Source organism: Dasypus novemcinctus, chromosome 18, assembly GCF_030445035.2.
Source record: "Dasypus novemcinctus isolate mDasNov1 chromosome 18, mDasNov1.1.hap2, whole genome shotgun sequence".
NCBI lineage: Eukaryota > Metazoa > Chordata > Mammalia > Cingulata > Dasypodidae > Dasypus > Dasypus novemcinctus.
This window is the reverse complement of record NC_080690.1, coordinates 58,730,278-58,747,980: the sequence shown is the minus strand read 5'-3', so window position 1 is coordinate 58,747,980 and position 17,703 is coordinate 58,730,278. Positions and strand designations below refer to the sequence as shown.

Below are 17,703 nucleotides of genomic sequence, written 5' to 3'. Positions count from 1 at the left end.
TGCTGTTGTCATTTCATCCTTCTCCAGCAGTTCCTCTATATGTCATGAAAGGATCTGGTGCAGAAGGCGCTGTCATCTCACATTCTGCCCTGGTGCTCATCGGACCAGAAAGGTGAGGAGAGGGAGGGCTGGGGACTCAGAGCGGGCCAGTGACCACGTGCAGTTCAGGGCACATGGTTTTGGGGCTGCCTGCCTTTGGCTGCCGCAGCCTGTGTCATCCCATCCCTCTCTGTGGGAAGGTCTTTATCAGGGGATGGGGCTAGGGCCCTCAATGCAGCATCTGCCAGCCTGGACAAGGTCCAGGACTCAGCTGGCTCCAAACCCAAAGTCCCTGGCAGGGGCGGCCTGCCGGGTTCCACGCCGAGGCAGAGGCCAGGCCTTTGGGGTTTGGGGCAATGCAGGTCAAGAGACCCCCAAGTGGGGGCCTGCTCACCTGATGATTCCCTCCTTTTTTGAAAAGATCTTCTTACTTGGGCCTTTTAGAAGTCTCTGCATTTTGCCTGCCCAGCTCCCCTCTTTTTGCCGAGTCTGCTATGCTGAGCAGCAGTAGCAAGTACAGCAGTACTTCTGCCCTGCCTGAGGCCTGTTGCATTAGTCCTTCCTTCCATTCTGCAGAACACCTCGTTTACCTGAGACTCCCACTTCCCCTTTAATTTTATGGTAGCCAGAGTTAGTCTCTTGCAAATAAGGATCTTTGGGCTCTGCAGTCAGGTACTCTAGATTCAAATCCTGACTTGGCCACTTATTCGCTGTGTGATTCTATGTAAGTGGTGGAGTCTCTGAGTCTCAATTTCCTCATAATGGGGAGACTAACAGGATGCCCCTCATGGGTTGTTGGGAGAATTACATGAGATGAAGCAGGGGAAGTGCTAGCCCACAGAATTGGGCAGGGGGTAACGAGTGCCCCGAGATGGAAGCAGGTCGTTTACGAAATGATGACGACAGTTTACAAAATGATGATGACCTACCTCGCGGGTCCGGAAGATGATCCTGTACTGGAACTGAGGCCCGTGGTCCTTGTGGTCCTCCAGCTTCTCCCGCTTGATGCTCACGGCCACTGGCCCAAGCTTCTCGTCCACACCAAAGTAGTTGGCATGCTCTGAGGGGGAAGAGCAGGTGAGTTCCGTCAGCTGTGTGGGAGGAGGGGTCGTGACCCACGGCGGGCCTGCTGACCGGAAGGCCTCTTGTTCAACCTGAGGGATCCTGGGCACACAAACCTCATCCCTGCCCAGGGCCCCACTCAACAGAGACACTGTACGAGGTAAGAGCCAGGCTCTGCCCACCTACTGTGCCACCTCGGCCAAGTCACAGAACTTCTCTGCACCTCAGCACCCTCATCTGAGAAATGGAGGCCCTGATAGCACCACAACTCAGAGACGATGTGAGGGTGAAGCTCTGGGCATGTAATAAACGTAGCATCACTATGAGTAGACTGTATTTGCCAACGGCTCGTCCGATTTAGGGACCAAGCAGCCCTCATGAAGGGGTTACGACTTGAGTGTCAAAGAGTCTCCTGTCAAGTTCGAATCCGGGCCCCGGCACTAATTAGACGTATGGCCTAGGTCAAGTCACTGAAGGGCATCCTCATCTGTAAAATGGGGTTAGGGATTGGACGTGCCTCCTAGCACAGCTGTGAGTAAGCACAGAGCACTTGGCACAGGCCAGGCACAGTCAGCACCTACCCAGGCTGCCTCTTCCTATCCCCAGTAATGACCTCAGTCACAGAAGGGGAACCCCAGTACAAGTCCCCAGCATCACTTTTATCTGATTATGTCTCTCTAGACCAGGGCGTCTTAACAAGGGGTCCTTGAACTTGAATTGAAATTCAAAACAACATTATTCTTGTGGGTTCGTGTTGCTGTGGGTATGATGTATTTATTAAATAATACACAGTATAGTGTGGAGTTACTAAGGGGTCCGTGTCTTCCACCTGACTGGCAAAGGGGTCTGTGGAACAAAAAGGTTAAGAACCCCTGCTCTAGACCCAGGAAATTTAAACACTGCTCTTTTTTCTCTTAGGGTGACAGAGACTCTGGTAAGTCATGGAGCCCAAGTCTCCTGCTTGCTCTCTTAAAAAATGAAGCTATCTTCCCCCTGCTGCTCTCAGGCAAACAGTTCTTCCCAGCATAAAACCCATGAATCTCTTGTGGTGGTGGATACCCACCAGCAGTTGGTCTTGACTCACATTCATCTACCTGCCACCAGAAATCCAAATGCGAATGCAAGTAGCCGCCTTTCCTTCCCACCCCAGAGCTCTGATTACTTAACTGATGGCTCCTGTTCTCATGACACGCTCTTGGTGGATCTAAGGCCCAATAATGTGTGTTAATAAACAGCCCCAATCAGAACAGTGTCTGCAGTAGCTTAAATAACCCCCCATCCAAACAGGTCAGGAAATAGAATATTCTGCTCCACAGGTGGAAGTCCATTCCTGAGGCAGTTGCAGAGATTTTTTCCCCCACCAAAGCATACCCAGCATTTGCAGTCCTGGCACACAGTAGGCACTCAATAAAAGTCAGAGCAGAGTGGCAGCCCCGCCCATCAGCCCACCTGCCCACCATCACCTTTGCCCACAAAGTAGTCCTGGTAGTAGCGGGCACCCAGGTCCACGTGCTCAATGCTGTACTGCCGCGGGCGACTCTGCGTCCTCTGCTGCTCCTTGGGTACCTCCAGCACTGAGATACTGGCATTGGTGCGGTAGGCGCTCAGGGAGGGCTCTGACAGGCGGCAATCGCCAGCACCTGGGGAGCCCACGGAGGCCCGGGAGAAGCTCACGTTGCGCTCGCACTCGCCTCCGATCTCATTGCGGAAGTGCGGGCAGCTGAGCAGCAGGTCGTTGCTGTTGTCGTCGCCGAGGTCCTGCTCCAGGTTCTCCTTGCAGTTCAAATCCTCTGTGCTGGGGAAGGCTGCGTCCAGGCCCCCAAGGCTGTGGGCTCGTGATGCCGTGAGGGACGCCATGGCAGAGGCAGCTGAGGCGGCAGAGGCGCCCGTGGTGGTGTTGCGCCGCTGGGCCACCGACACCCTGTTGGCCGCCGCCTCGTTGAGGTCAAACAGCATGCTCTGCACGTCAAAATGGGCGAAGCTCTTCTGGCAGACCCACGGCCTGCTGGCCTCTGGAGGGCTCCGACCCTCCTCGGCCTCCCCTAGGGACCGTCCAGCCTCGCCCTCCAGCTTATTGCTCCTCAGCTTCCGGAAGATGGATGAGTCCACTGTGTCCCCACCGCCGAGGCCCCGCACGGGTTTCTTCCGGGCCTTTTCCTTCTCCTTCATGGGCTGGAGAGGCAGGAGTGGCAGGAGACTGTCTTTTGGGGTCTGCCCATTACGGAGATCCCCCTTGGCTCCGCTGCTGCTGCTGCCTACTGAGAGGAGGGGGCCAGGATCGGCCTGGAGGAGCTCAGTGAGGTTCTGAGAGCCCCGGGGCTCAGGCTGCTCACTGCGGAACTCATTGAGGATGTCAAAGAAGCTCTGCTCAGGCACGCCCTGCACGTCGATGGAGGACGTGCTTCCGTACTCACGGAAGATGGGCAGGACCCCTGTGTGCCGGCCCCCCCGTGGCTCCCCTGTGTCCTCGACATCACACTCGCTAAGGGTGATCTCACTGCTGCTGCGGTGCCGCAGGGGGAGGAAGGCCCTGCCAGGGGACCGCGGCCATCCGTCCTGGAATTCCACATCTTTGGACCTTCTCCTGGAGAGTCGGTGGAAAGCTCTGGACCCTGAGGAAGCCAGGGTGTTGGCGGGGGGCTGGCCATTCTGTATGCTCCTCGTGGAGTGGGCTGCCTTGGTGGCCTTTGTGCTGTCTGCATCCAGGGAGGGGCTTGGGTTGTTCTGCTCTCTCAGGACCTCCCTCTTGGGTGGCCAGTCGGCTACCCTGGCACGCACGCCCATCTTGGGCACCGCGGGGGTGGTGGGGCTGGGGCGGGTTGTGGCGGCAGCCGGGCTCTCACCAACAGGCTGGGGCATGCTGCCGTTCTGGACCCAGAATCCCATGGGAGTATAGTCCCCCGTGTGTGGCCCGGGGAGGCCGTCAGTCCCCCTGGCCCCACAACTGGGTGCCAGGTCCACACCATCGTTGGGGATGGGCCGATAGGTGGTCATAGTCCACGGGCACTGGAGTGCTACTGGCCCCTGGAAGCTGCGGTGTGACTCTATGGGGTCCGCCAGCCCTCAGCCATTGTTCAGGGCTGCCAGGCTCAGGGTGAGGGACGCTGGCCCCTGAGACCTGATGGGAAGGTTATGAGCCTGTGGAGTCCAGTTCTCCACCATCGCTGTGGACGACTGAGCCAGGACCACTGTGGGACTGAGTGGCTCAGCACAGCAGGGCAGGTGGCGGATCTCGTCGAAGGCAAGCAGGCTGCAGGGTCCTCTTCCCTGCCATGCTGCAAAGGGGGGAGACAAGGAAAATGTGAGATGTGATGAATAGGTCGCTGCTCCCAAAGAATGTGTAACATGACTTTTTCAGGCAGTTTTATTCCCTTAAATAAATTTATTATGGAAATTTCCAGACATACTTAAATGTACAGAAGAGAATGGTGAAGCCTCACAGTCCCATCATCAGCTTCATCAACCATTAACTATCTGCCGTTCATTCCTATTAAACCTACCTGCCTGGCACTATATTTTGTATAAAAGATTGAGAGATGACCCACACAATATAAATTTCACCATTTTAAAGGGTACAATTTGGTGGTTTTTAATATATATACAAGATTGTGCAACCATCATCACTATCTAGTTACAGAACATTTCCATCACCCCCAAGAGAAACCCTGTACCCATTAGCCATCACTCCTCATCCCTAAACTTTTATTTTGCCAGAATATTTTAAAGTAAATCTCAGGTATCAAGTCATTTCACCCATAAATACTTTAACTTGAATTGCTACACACAAAAATAACTGTAACATTATCATGCTAATAGTAACAAGAATCCTTTAATATCATCTAACATTCCATTTGCATTAAAATTTCCCCCATTGTCTCAAAGGTGTCTTTTTAGAGTTGGTTTATTCAAATCAGGAGCCACACAAGATCCAGTCTCTGCTTTGGTAGATATCTTCCTTAGGTCTCTTCTATTCTTTAACAGCCCCCTCCTTCATTCTGATGCCAGTTACTTCTTGAAGGAACAGGGCCACTGTCCTGTGGAGTTGCCCACTTTCTGGATTGGGCTCACCATATGCCTGTGGTACCACTTAACATGTTCCTCTGCCCCCTGTATTTCCCATCAACTGGTGGTTGCCTAAAGAGTTTGGACCTTGTCCATCTGCTCTGCAGTCCACCTCACCGGCCAGGCTGACAGAAAGGAAGTGAAAACGACGGATGAGTCAACATGAACACTGGTGCATTTGGGGGAGGGAAGCCACAGAGGGATGACTCTAGAAATCTGTGTGATTAATAGGTGCTATCAGCTGGTAAATCAGATCCTGGCCCTCCTTTGCTGAGATTTCCCCAGTGACTCCTTCCTTATTGCATTAGAATAAGGCCAAATTCCTTCCCCACAGGATCTGGGGCCCCTGCCTCCCCGGCATCTCTCCCTGCTCCCCAACTAAGCTCCGATCACACTGGCCTTCTTTCCTGTTCTTCTGACACACCAAATCCAATCCAGGATATGTAGATATCTTTCCTTGGTTCTTTACCAGGCTGGTACCTTCCTATGATGTCAACTCTTCAATGATGCCTTCCCAAACCACTCTGTAGACAGAGAAGTGCCTTTTCTCCTTGGAATCTTTCTCTGTCATCTACCTTTCTTTCCTCTTTCCTTCCTTGCTTAGCAGTTATCAGAGCTGGCTGATTATTCATTCATTCATTATCTATTTAATGACTGCCTCCACATTAAAATGTCAACTCTAGGATGTCTGTGTTCTCACTGGTGTATTTCCAGCACCTAGCACAGGGTCCAGGACACTCAACTGATACTTGGGTGAATGTGGGAATGGAGAGCCTCTGCCTGGTCGATGTACTTGGAGACCTTCTAGGCAAGGGAGCACACATGCCTGCTCAGCTGTGCGGAGCACTGTGCAGGTTCACCTCCCTTCGTCTCTATCCTGAACTTCTGGAAGATGAAACCCCCAGCTGGAGAGGAAAGGGAAAGTGGGTCAGCATCTGTGGCAGAACCCGTTAGCGCCCCAACAGTCATGTCCCCTTCCTCCTGCTAACAGAACCCTTTTTGTTCAGGGTAGCAGAGTGCTGGGCTGGGCTGGGCACCTGACTCAAGGTGACTACAATTTTTCTTTCCCTTGGAATATGGAAGCTGGACACGGCCATCCTGGTGCTTTCAGTGAGAGGAAGTGGAAGGCCTCCTGTGTGTGTGTGTATGTGTAGGTGGCGCTTCCTAATTCATGACTAGAGGTCAAGTGAATGGGCAGGGAGAGCTCAAGAGGGAAGCATGGAGCAGACTCATGGGCAAAACTGAGGAGAAAACAAGAAAACATAAAAAAAGAGGAAAAGACTAAAGCCTCCGAGAAAGTGGGAACCAGAAGGTGAGGGAGAGACAAGGGATAGGGAGAGAGTATGGACACAGCCTCTTCCTGATCCCCCAAGAGCACAGGAGCGTCCCTGAAGCTGCTGCAGGGTGGCAGTACAGGGTATGGAGCAGAGAAGGGGAAGGGAACTGGGCACCTGGAAGGTGTACAGGTCAATTGGTGAAGGGAGATAGGACAGAGACAGTGGAGCTTGCAGAGAATGGCCAGCAGGGGCATCTTCTAGGGCAGCAGCTGTGCTTCAGCTCCAGCCCACTGAGCCTGCTGGGTATTTGGACGCTAGAGCATCTGAGTTCCCAAAGAAAGCAGAAATCTAGATTTGTATGCAACATCTCCCAACTTAAAAAACAAAAATAACAAGCTACCATGCAGAGAAAATCTCTAGAAGGATTTTTAAGAAACTGCTAACAGCGGTTGCCTCTGCGGAGGGGAAGTGGGTGTCTTCCCCATCTCCACCCCAACTCCCAGGCCCTTCCCTCCTTTATTCTTCTCCTTAGCACTTACAAATGTACTTACTTATTTCTCTTATTTTTACATCTGGTCCCCTTCCTGACTCCTCCATAGAGAATATGAATTACTGCTTTATCCCCATTGGCTACCTTTTGAATTATGTGTATATATATCTAGTCAACAAATAAATCTCTCTCAGACTATCACCAATAAAACCATGAAGGTCAACAAAATCAGTATGTGGCCTGGATTTGGGTGGGGGCCGCTGGTGTGCGACCTCTGTGAAGGATCAGGCTGCCCTGCTTTGCCAGAGACGAGCCAAGAGGCCAGGCTAACACCCCACTTGGCATCATAGCTCAGGCCAAGCTGGGATGGTGGCCTGGCTGAGGGGGCTGCCCATGGCTCGGCAGCCCACCCTGCGGCTTGGACTTTTGGGTCAGCCCAGGTTGAGTGTGGCTGAAAGATTCGTCCTTGAGGCCACATTTGGGCTGGTAAGGAAATCAGGTGGCCCAAATGTGCCCTCACTTGCTTATGTGAGCACCTCCCAACAGATGGGCTTTGCTGATGGCATTTTGTTTCCAGGCCAGTCGCAAAGCCCTGATCTGTTTTGCTCCCCTCAGTGAAAACACACAGCTGTTCTTTCAGGCCTGGGTCTCTGCAGAGATCCCTCCTCCAAGGGCAGCCGTGTTTCCCTTGGATGTTCAGAGCCGAGCGGCACCAGAGCCTCTGAGGGATTCAGGAGATGGTGTGTCCTGCCCCTTTCCCAGCTGTCTGCTATCCAGTTCCTGTCCTAAAAGCACCTTGGTCTTCTCGATGGGGAACCCTCCCCCTCAGCCCCCACTCATGAGAGTAGCACAGCACATAGACAGGAACCAGATTGCCTGGGTTCAAATTCTTGTGTGCCATGGACTGGATACTGAAGCTGTGTGACTCGGTTTCACTCTGTAAAATGGGGAAAATATCGCCAGCCTCGTGGCCACTGCTATTATTACCATTCTTTTTGGGGTATATTTGGAAGGACCTACCTCCTTCCCAATTACAGAAACACAGACTGGGGCAGGCACAGGATTTTGGCTCAGCTGGCCATGTGTTCTCCTGGGACTCTGTGCAAGGGTCAGAAGGGCATGGAAGGATTAAGTGTCCTTGGCTTTTCCTGTGGCTTGCCTTTTGCTGGGGGCCCTTGGTTCCTTCCCTCCAGAGCTTCCTCGGCTCCTGCCATTTTCCTAAGATTGCTCCTCTGGGCTCACAGCGATCCTATAAGCCCCCAGTAAATTCTGTTTCTGCCCAAGAACACTAAGCTTGGCTTCTGCTGTTGGCATCCGAGGTGCTGCTGCAAGGGGGGCAGCTGGGGAACTATGGATGGGAGACAAGGGCAGCCTCAGAGATACAGCATAATGGCAGTGGGAGAGAGCCAGGTGGGATGTGTTTGGCTCCAAGTTACAGAATTCCATCCAATGGATGCTTGGGGAATGAAGCCATTTTATCTCGCATAAGGAGGCCAGATACAGCGGGTCCAGCTTGGTGTGGCAGCTGGACAGTGACGCCAGGCTCTTGCTCTCTTTCCTTTCTGCCTCCCTCAGTGTGCTGCTGGCTTGCATCTTTTGGCTTGTTGCCTAATGGTCACAAGAAGGCAGCCACAGCCATGTTCCTTACTGAACCATGGGCAAAGGGGAAAGAGAGGGGTGCTCTGAGGGTGCGCTTCTCATCCATCACACCCTAATCAGGAAGACTCTTTCCCAGAACATTGTTCATTCAAAAAAATTCACTCAGTCATAAGACGCATACCAAGCCCCCAAACCTTATTCATTTATTCAACATCTACCAGGCACTCATTCCAGAAACACTAAGCACTTTACATTCATTTACTCAATTTCTCAAGTACCTACTATGTCCCACTGTTTCAGGTGGCCAGAACATGCCTGCTATCATGAACTTAATTCCAGAAGAGGGAAGACAAGGGGACTAAGTAAAAGAGACCAGGTAGCTTCAAGGTAGAATAAAACACTATGCTGTGATGGGGGGAGCTGGGGACTACTCTAAGATGGGAAGGACTGAGAAAGCTTGCTAAGGCGGTGCTGTCTGATGGAATGTGCAGGGAAAAAGCACCTGCCTAGGAGACCCAGCAGCCTCCAGGTCCCTGGCACCAGGTGTGGTGACGAGCCAGGCTGATACGCATAGGTGGGAAAGCAGGGAGCTGCCAGTGTGCCAGGCAGGAGCTGCTCTCATAGGTCGTATGGGGCTGTCCAAGGCAGTGGTCCTCTCCCCCAGCTGCACATTAGAGACATCAGGGCAACTTAAAAAAAATATACATGATTCAGAATCAGCTGGTCTGGGGTGAGGCCCAGGCTTCGGCACCTTTTAAAATCTCTGTAGCTGATTCTAATGTGCAGGTGGGCTGAGGACAGAAGAAGGAACCTAAGAGAGGGAAGAGGGCCTAAGCCCAAGCTCGGAGAGATGCAAATCCCAGTGGGTGGGCAGGTGATGGGCAGTCAGATTATCAGCCAGAGCAGGCCCTGGAAGAGAGGCAGGAGAGCAGGTGTGACAGAGGCCCAGCTAGTGGGTGGTCTGGGAGTTGGGGGTACCCAGATATCAGAGGCTCATGGAGGTTGATGATTACTGAGTATGAAGGGCTGGTGACCTCCACAGTTCTGGAATTGTCCTCTGAAGACAATTCAGAGGAAAGTCTCTTCACCCTTCCCCACCCCCCAGGACTGCCTCTGACCCTGTCTTCTCCCACCAGCCCTTCCCCACCCAGGCAGAATTCCTCCCTTCCCCCTTGGGTCTGTACACACCCTTAGCTACAGGATTTACCCCACTGGATTTTTAAGCCTCTGAGTATCTTTTTTCTTCTCTAAACTTTGAACAGCTCCACATTCGAAGTGGACTGAGGTCTTATATATTTGTTCCTGCAGTGTGGGTGGGGGAGAGGGCAGGGACAAGAATGGTGATGACGGGAATAACGATGGCACCAACACTTCTGGGCTCTCACCCTGAGCCAGGCACTGTGCTGTACACTTGACATGTATTAAGTTGGGTGTTACAATAACCCTACAAAGTAGGGCTGGCCATTTTACAGATGAGGCAAAGGTTACATGCTTAAGCCACGCAACTGGCAGGTGGAGCAGCTAGAACGAAAACCTCACACCTGCCCCATTACACTCTTCCGAAAAGACAAGACAGTTCAAATGGGTGTGGCGTGTGAATACATGAACGGTGCCAATGTCTTCAAAATCAATTTCTCAGGACACAACTCTAGAAAGGCAATACCAGTTCAGCGGATTTCAGGCTAAGAATCTGTTTTCTTTCCCCTCTGTCCTTCTCCACCTTGTTGGATGTTTGAACATACATGGGACCACTTGAGAGCTCCCCCAGGATACAAGAGGGACAGAAGTCTCAGAAATCTCATTAGGGGAAACGGACTTTGGCCCAGTGGTTAGGGCATCCGTCTACCATACAGGAGGTCCGCGGTTCAAACCCCGGGCCTCCTTGACCCGTGTGGAGCTGGCCATGCAGCAGTGCTGATGCGCGCAAGGAGTGCCGTGCCACGCAAGGGTGTCCCCCGCGTGCGGGAGCCCCACGCGCAAGGAGTGCGCCCGTGAGGAAAGCCGCCCAGCGTGAAAAGAAAGTGCAGCCTGCCCAGGAATGGCGCCGCCCACACTTCCCGTGCCGCTGACGACAACAGAAGCGGACAAAGAAACAAGACGCAGCAAATAGACACCAAGAACAGACAACCAGGGGAGGGGGGGAAATTAAATAAATAAATAAATCTTTAAAAAAAAAAAATAAATAAATCTCATTAGGAAGCTCTCTGACAGAGACTCTGCTCTATCCACCCACAGGGCAACGAGTAGGGCCCTGGCCACAGCTGTGAAAACCTGCGCTTTGAGATTTAATGTAAAGGAACCCAGAGGATCAATGTTTCTAATTTCAATCTTCTTCCACACTCCTACCTGGGCATAGAGACAAGTCTCCACAGGGCGAGGTCAGCCATTTACAGGCCCTAGATTTAGAGAGGTGAGGGTCCTACAAGGGCCAGAGTTCCTGAGTGTGTTTTTCCCTCCTGGGGGAAAGGAAAAGAATGATTTGGTATTAAGGATCAAAGTTTTAGATGTGCATACTATTTTTCTTTTTAATCCAGCAATTCTGCTTCTAGGAAATGTGTCCCACAAATATTTACTCCAGTGCACACTGATGGGTGGGCAGCAGCCCAGCTGTAGGGATGCTGGCACTGGTACCCTGCTGGAATAGGAAGGCCTGGAGCAGCCCAAAAGGCCTTCAGCAGAGCTTAAGTGAATCTGGGGGCCTTTGTTTCAGGCAATGCAATGCAGCTGTGCTAAAGAGCACCGGAGAGCTGGGTGTAATGCATACAAGGAGCCCACGAAACCCCCGGGACATCACCAGAGCTAGCAGTTGGTCAGGGTTCAGTGTGTGCCAGGCACAGTGCTAAAGGCTTTTCTGTGCATTAGCCCATTTAATCCTCATGACAATCCTCATGAGGTAGGGACTAACACCATCCTCGCTTGAAAGACAATGTAACTGAGTCTAGAGAGGTTGAATAACTTGCCCAGCTAGAAAGTGGTGGGATTGGGGTTTGTACCCAAGCTATTCAGCTTCATAGTTTATATCTCTGCTGCTCCTAAAAGGCAAGGTGCAGAATACTTTAAAAAGTAAAACCCCATTTTGTTTAAAAAGAGAGAGACCTTATTAGCGTGTGTACACGTGTCTGTAAACATGGAGGAAAAGACCTAGGAAGACCCCCCTAAACTGTCAACAGTGGTAACAGTGGTGATTTCTAAGGTGTAAAACTGGGGATGGAGGGAAAGGGGAATAATCTTATTTTTTTAATTCTACATGGCTGCATTGTTTGAATTTTTACAAGCATGCAAGTTGAAGGCCCTCTTGGTCACACTGGCACCCCTGTCCTCGAGTCTGCTCCCTGGAGGTAGGGTCCATGAACAGGTTTTACATGTCTTCTTCCAGACCCTTTTCTGTGACTCTACAAGAAATGCTCATACCTGTACAGGGGCAGAGTGTCTCAGACTGGGGGTACGGTTTCTTTTTTGGAGTGTGTGAGGGAACACATGGGCAGAGTGAAAGCCATCCCTTGACAACCCTTACATTATATAACACTATGTTAGAGTGGAAGAGACCACCCTCTGCACCTGTGAGTATCTGCCTTCCCTCTAAGGGCCCACAGAGTCAGAAATGCACACACTTTTCAAGCAGCAAGTTCTCCACGGCCTGGGGAGATGCCTGCCTCTGGCAGGCTGGTGAGCCCCAGGCTCACTGAAGGAAGGGAGATGCACCCCTATCTCACGTGCTCCCTGGTGAAACGGAGGCTATTCTCACCCAAATGCTTCAATTGCAATGTTTCCTTCTTAATTTTGCTACCTAGCATAGTTGAACTTCTGTAAGTTAAATGCTTTTATGATTAAATGAAAGACAGAATTAATTAGGGGTACACCCACTCCTCTGGCTGCACTTCCCTTGAGGAACCTCACTGGCTATGGCCATACTGAAACTTTTTGGCAAGTGGCTGCTGCCCGGAAGCCCCTGTGTGTCCCCTCTATCATCACCCAGATAACACTGGGGCCCACAGGGGCCTCCAGGACCCAGCTTGTGGGTCTGCTCTCCCGGGCATTACCCAGGCCAGCCTGGTGGTTAATTACCTAGCGCATGCCCCCCATGTTGGTCATGCCTGTGGCCAAGCTAAGCCTCCTTTGGAGCCCGACTTGCAAACGAATCCCAGCTAACTGCCACCAAAACCTGCTAAGATCACATGTGTTGGGCCTGGTGATTAAATCAATATTTGAAAATCTTGATTAAACAGAGCCAGGGAATCCTTGGTAATGAACACCTGTGAGGGCCCCAGTCTTTCAATCCTGCTCTTGTGGGGCCAGGCCAGCAGCGTCTCTGGCTCTGCTTGTCTTCACCTGATAATGGCTTTGGGCTGGGGGAGGGGGTAGCACTGGAGCTGGCTTTGACAGCCAAGGCCGGGAAGGCTCCGTGCAGTAGGAGGGAGGTACAGGGGACACATGTACAGCTGGGTCTTATTATCCTGGGTGGCACCCCAGCTGCCAGCAGTCATCATCCATCATCTTAACTGCCTCCCCCGCCCCCCACCTGCCCAGCCAGGACTGCCAAGAAACAATGAAGCCTTCTAATTACCCTGAGGTAGGTGCTATCAACACCTCCATTTAAAAAACGGGAAATCAAGTTTTAGAGAGGGGATATTGCTTGCCCAAGGTCACAAAGAGGGTGGGAGGAGGATTTGGGATTTGAACCCAAGTCCAGCTGGCTCCAGAGCCAGGGAGCCTCAGCCTATTTGTGAGCAACGGTCTTCAAAAGTGGAGCCAGGCTCCTGGGTTGTTTTTTTTTTTTTTAAGATTTATTTTTTATTTATTTCTCTCCCCTTCCCCCGCCCCCAGTTGTCTGCTCCCTGTATCCACTCGCTGTGTGTTCTTCTGTGTCTGCTTGTATTCTTGTCAGTGGCACCAGGAATCTGTGTTTCTTTTTGTTGTGTCATCTTGCTGCACTAAGCTCTCCATGTGTGCGGCACGACTCCTGGGCAGGTTGCACTTTTTTTTCGCACAGGGTGGCTCTCCTTACAGGGCGCACTCCTTGCACGTGGGGCTCCCCTACGAGGGGACACCCCTGTGTGGCACGGCACTCCTTGTGTGCATCAGTACTGCACGTGGGCCAGCTCATCACACAGGTCAGGAGGCCCTGGGTTTGAACCCTGGACCTCCCATGTGGTAGCGGATACTCTATCTGTTGAGCCAAATCTGCTTCCCGTGCCTGGGTTTGAGACCTTTAAGGTCCAATTTCCTCAGGACAAATGACAGTGGCAGTCCCCACTTAATGAGCAATGACCTTACACTTGGTCCTTCTGAACCTACACAGCATCCCTAGGAGGAGGCTCTTGCTATTGCCCCCATTTTACAGAAGGGGACACTGAGGCTCAGGGTGGCAGCTTGTCTGTTCAGGATCACCCAGTAAGGTAAAAGGCAGAAGTGGGACTCAAACCTAGATGGGTTGAATCTATGGCCAGCATAACTACCGTCATCTCTAAAATGTAGGGATAGTGCTGTGAACACAGCAGGCCCTCAATGAATCTCTAACTTCTATCCTTGGAGATTTAAACACAGAAATTAGGCTCGTAGTCTAAAGTTAGAGCACCTGGATCAATCTGTACCTGAGATGATTAAGTGCCACCCTGTGGGGCTGGGACTACTGGAGGATCCAGTCAAGAGGATCCCACAGTAAATGGCATATAAGAAGCACTCAAGAAACCCTTATTTAAGGGAGTGGGCGTAGCCTGGTGGTTTGAGCACTTGCTTCCCATGTACGAGGTTCTGAGTTCAATCCCCAGTACCTCCTGAGGAAAAAAAAAAAAGAAATCCTTATTCAAGATGTCAAAACAAACAGGAAAGATGATGGTAACAGCCACTGCACTCACAGAGCACTAATGGGGGTGGTAGCTGGTGGGAAGTGTTGTTCAGACACCCAAAGGCCTACAGAGACACTCTTCACTATTCTCTTCCCAGCATCCAAAGCAGTGCCTAGAGCCTAGGTCAAGGTGAGTCCTCCACAGGTACTCCTGAATCCATGAACCAAGCAGCCACCAGGCAGATAATCAACTAGCCACCCAACCAGCGAACAACATATGAGAAAACCAACTAACCACCCACCCACCCAACCAACCAGTCAACCGGCAAGCCAGTTAGCCAGCCAATGGGTCCCATTTGTGTCCCTGTCCCTGTCTTTCTACATTGCCCCCCCATGTTCCTCTGCATCCTTGTCCCCCATCTCTCTCTCTCATTCCCTATGTCACACATGTGCACACACAAATAGCCACAGCTCTGTATACCTCTGGCCTCCAAGTCACAATCCTGTATGAACTCACCACTGAGGTTCTGTCTCAGTGCCACTGCCTGGTTCCTGTGTTAACCTCCTCTCAGATTCCCAGTTCAAACATCTGAAGGGAGGGAGAGAAGCTGAAGAATTGGCCAAGATTATTGAACAAACAAAATTGAGAGGTAGAGTCACCGGCATGTGTGGCATGGTTCTGGTCCCTAATTTCCCCATATTCTAGGCAGGTTTCATGACTGCCTGGTCCAGTCTTACCCTCACCCTGAGGCAGAAAGCTATAAGGGAATTCACTGCTTTAATCAGAGAACAAACGCAGAAACTCCAAAAAGAAGGAATTCAGAAAAATGGCATACTCTCACATTTTAAAAAAATCCCCAAGCTACAATTTTCTATCTATTTATATCCCTGTAGGTCAATGCAGAGCAAAGATCTGGAAGACTGACCTCCAGCTGTTGGCAGAGTTACCCCAGGGAAGGGGTGAGGGGAGGGAGAGTGCACGGGTGCAAGTGTTTTCTACCTCGACACTAAAGCTCCCAAATTTCCCAGATTCACTCACCTCCATGTTGGCAAAACTACAGACTGCTTGTACTATTATTTACTTAAGATAGTCCTGTTTTAATCAATCAACTCACTTATTAAAGCCTTAATAATATCTGTTGAATTCATTTTCCCCTCATACACATTACACAAAACGCACAAACATAAAAATTTGTAAAGCCTGACTCTGTCCCAGTGACAATGGGCTAGAAACGTGCTGACATCAAACCCAGGATGTACTTCTCAGATGTGCTGTTGAGTGAAAAAAGTCAGACACAGAACAACATAGAGTGTCTATGATTCCACTTACATAGAGTTCAAAAACAAGCAAAACCGAACCATGTTATATAGAGATGCTCAAATTAGTGATGAAATTAATGGAAAAACGCGGAAGTGGTGACCATCAAAGTCCAGGCAGTAGTGGCCTCTGGAAGGGAGAGGGTTATGGTGGGGGGAAGGGGGCAGGATAGGAAATGTTCATTTTCTTGACCAGGGGATTATGCTTGCTCTATAATTGTCTACAAACCTATACATTCACATTTTATGGACTTCTCTGGGTGTATGCCTAGTTTCAGAGTAAAAAAGTTATAAAAAGTCTTTTAAAATAATTTTGGATTCTTTTTTATTTTTAAGCATAATGGCTTTTTGTCTGATATTAACGTCTTATAATATTAACATACATTTGTTCAGTTTCAAAAAACAAAGAAAAGCAGTCATATATGTAATATTATTCCTATTTCTCATGAGTGAAAATAGTCCCATGTTAAATTTTTTAGCTTCCCTTTTAGGAATTTACATGGCTTTAGATTTTCCCCTTCAAACACTGTCATACCCATATAATAGCACTGCTAGTTATAAACACTGTGTTGTGCTTTCACCTTGTCTATTCATTTCCAAAGATTAACACACATTTTTTTTTACCAGTTCTGCACAAATTAACCCTCAGATTTCAATTCTCTAACCTCATTCTATTATCTAGTGACCCATATTCAAGTTACTAACACCATGAGATTACACAACATATTTAGTTCATAATAGCACAATCATACAGTATTTGTCCTTTTGTGTCTAGCTTGCTTCACTCAACATAATGTCCTTCAGGTTCATCCATGTTGTCTTAAGTTTTATGACTTCATTTCTTTTTACAGCTGCATCGTGTGTATACTCCACAATTTATCCATTCATTGGTTGATGGACACCATGGTTGTTTCCATCTATTGGCAACTGTGAATAATGCTGTGATGAACATCAGTGTGCAGATGTCTGTGTCACTGCTTTCAGTTATTCTGGGTAGTGGTATAGCCGGGTCACATGATAAATCTATATTCAACTTCTTTAGGAACTGCCACCAGTCCTCCACAGTGCCTGAAATTATACATTCCCAACAGTGAATAAGTGTTATCTTTCCACATCCTCTCCAACACTTGTAGTTTTCTGTCTTTTTAATACTGGCCTCCTAATAGGTGTGAAATGATATCTCATAGCTTTGATTTACATTTCTCTAATCGCTAGTGATGTCGAACATTTTGTCATCGCTTTTTTTTTTTGCCATTTGCATTTCTTCTTTTGACAAATGTTTCTTCAAGTCTTTTGCTCATTTTTCAGTTGGGTTGTTTGCCTTTTTATTATGAGTTGTACCACCTCCTTATATATCCTGGATATTAAACCCTTATCAATTGTGTGGTTTCCAAATACTTTCTCCCATTGAGTAGACTTCCTTTTTACCTTCCTGACAAAGCACTTTGAGAAGTAAAAGTATTGAGTTTTGAAGAGTTCCCATTTATCTATTTTTTTCTTTTGTTGCTCATGCTTTGGTCGTAAGGTTTAAAAACTAACAGCCTACCACAAGATCTTGATGTTTTCCTACATTTTCTTCTAGGAGTTTTATGGTTCTAGCTTTTTCATATTTAGGTCTTTGCTCCACTTTGAGTTAATTTTTGTGTAAGGTGTGGTTATCGATATCCAGCACCTTGTGATGAAGAGACTGCTTTGTCCCGTTAACAAGGACTTGGTAGATTCTTTGAAAACCAGTTGGCCGTAGAGTGAAGGTTTATTTCTGGACTCTTAATTCTATTCCAGGAAGCGGACTTGGCCCAATGGATAGGGCATCTGCCTACCACATGGGAGGTCTACGGTTCAAACCCCGGGCCTCCTTGACCTGTGTGGAGCTGGCCCATGCGCAGTGCTGATGCGCTCAAGGAGTGTTGTGCCACGCGGGGGTGTCCCCAGCGTAGGGGAGCCCCATGCACGAGGAGTGCGCCCTGTAAGGAGAGCTGCCCAGCGCAAAAGAAAGTGCAGCTTGCCCAAGAACGGCCCCGCACACACGGAGAGCTGACACAACAAGATGACACAACAAAAAGAAACACAGA

General features: G+C 49.8%; 1 protein-coding gene across 10 annotated transcripts in view; it reads right to left on the bottom strand.

Annotated features, from left to right (window-relative positions):
• The window catches only part of SIPA1L3 (signal induced proliferation associated 1 like 3), a 255,782-nt gene that overhangs the window by 110,079 nt on the left and 128,000 nt on the right, over positions 1-17,703 (bottom strand). For all 10 annotated transcript variants that reach the window (XM_058280161.2, XM_058280160.2, XM_071209240.1 and 7 more), the window contains 2 exons: positions 2,565-4,376; positions 969-1,099 (listed from right to left, as the gene is read on the bottom strand). In XM_058280161.2, the coding sequence (XP_058136144.1) occupies positions 969-1,099; positions 2,565-4,095 (1,662 nt within the window). In that variant the 5' untranslated portion in view covers positions 4,096-4,376. The remainder of the gene's footprint in view (positions 1-968; positions 1,100-2,564; positions 4,377-17,703) is intronic.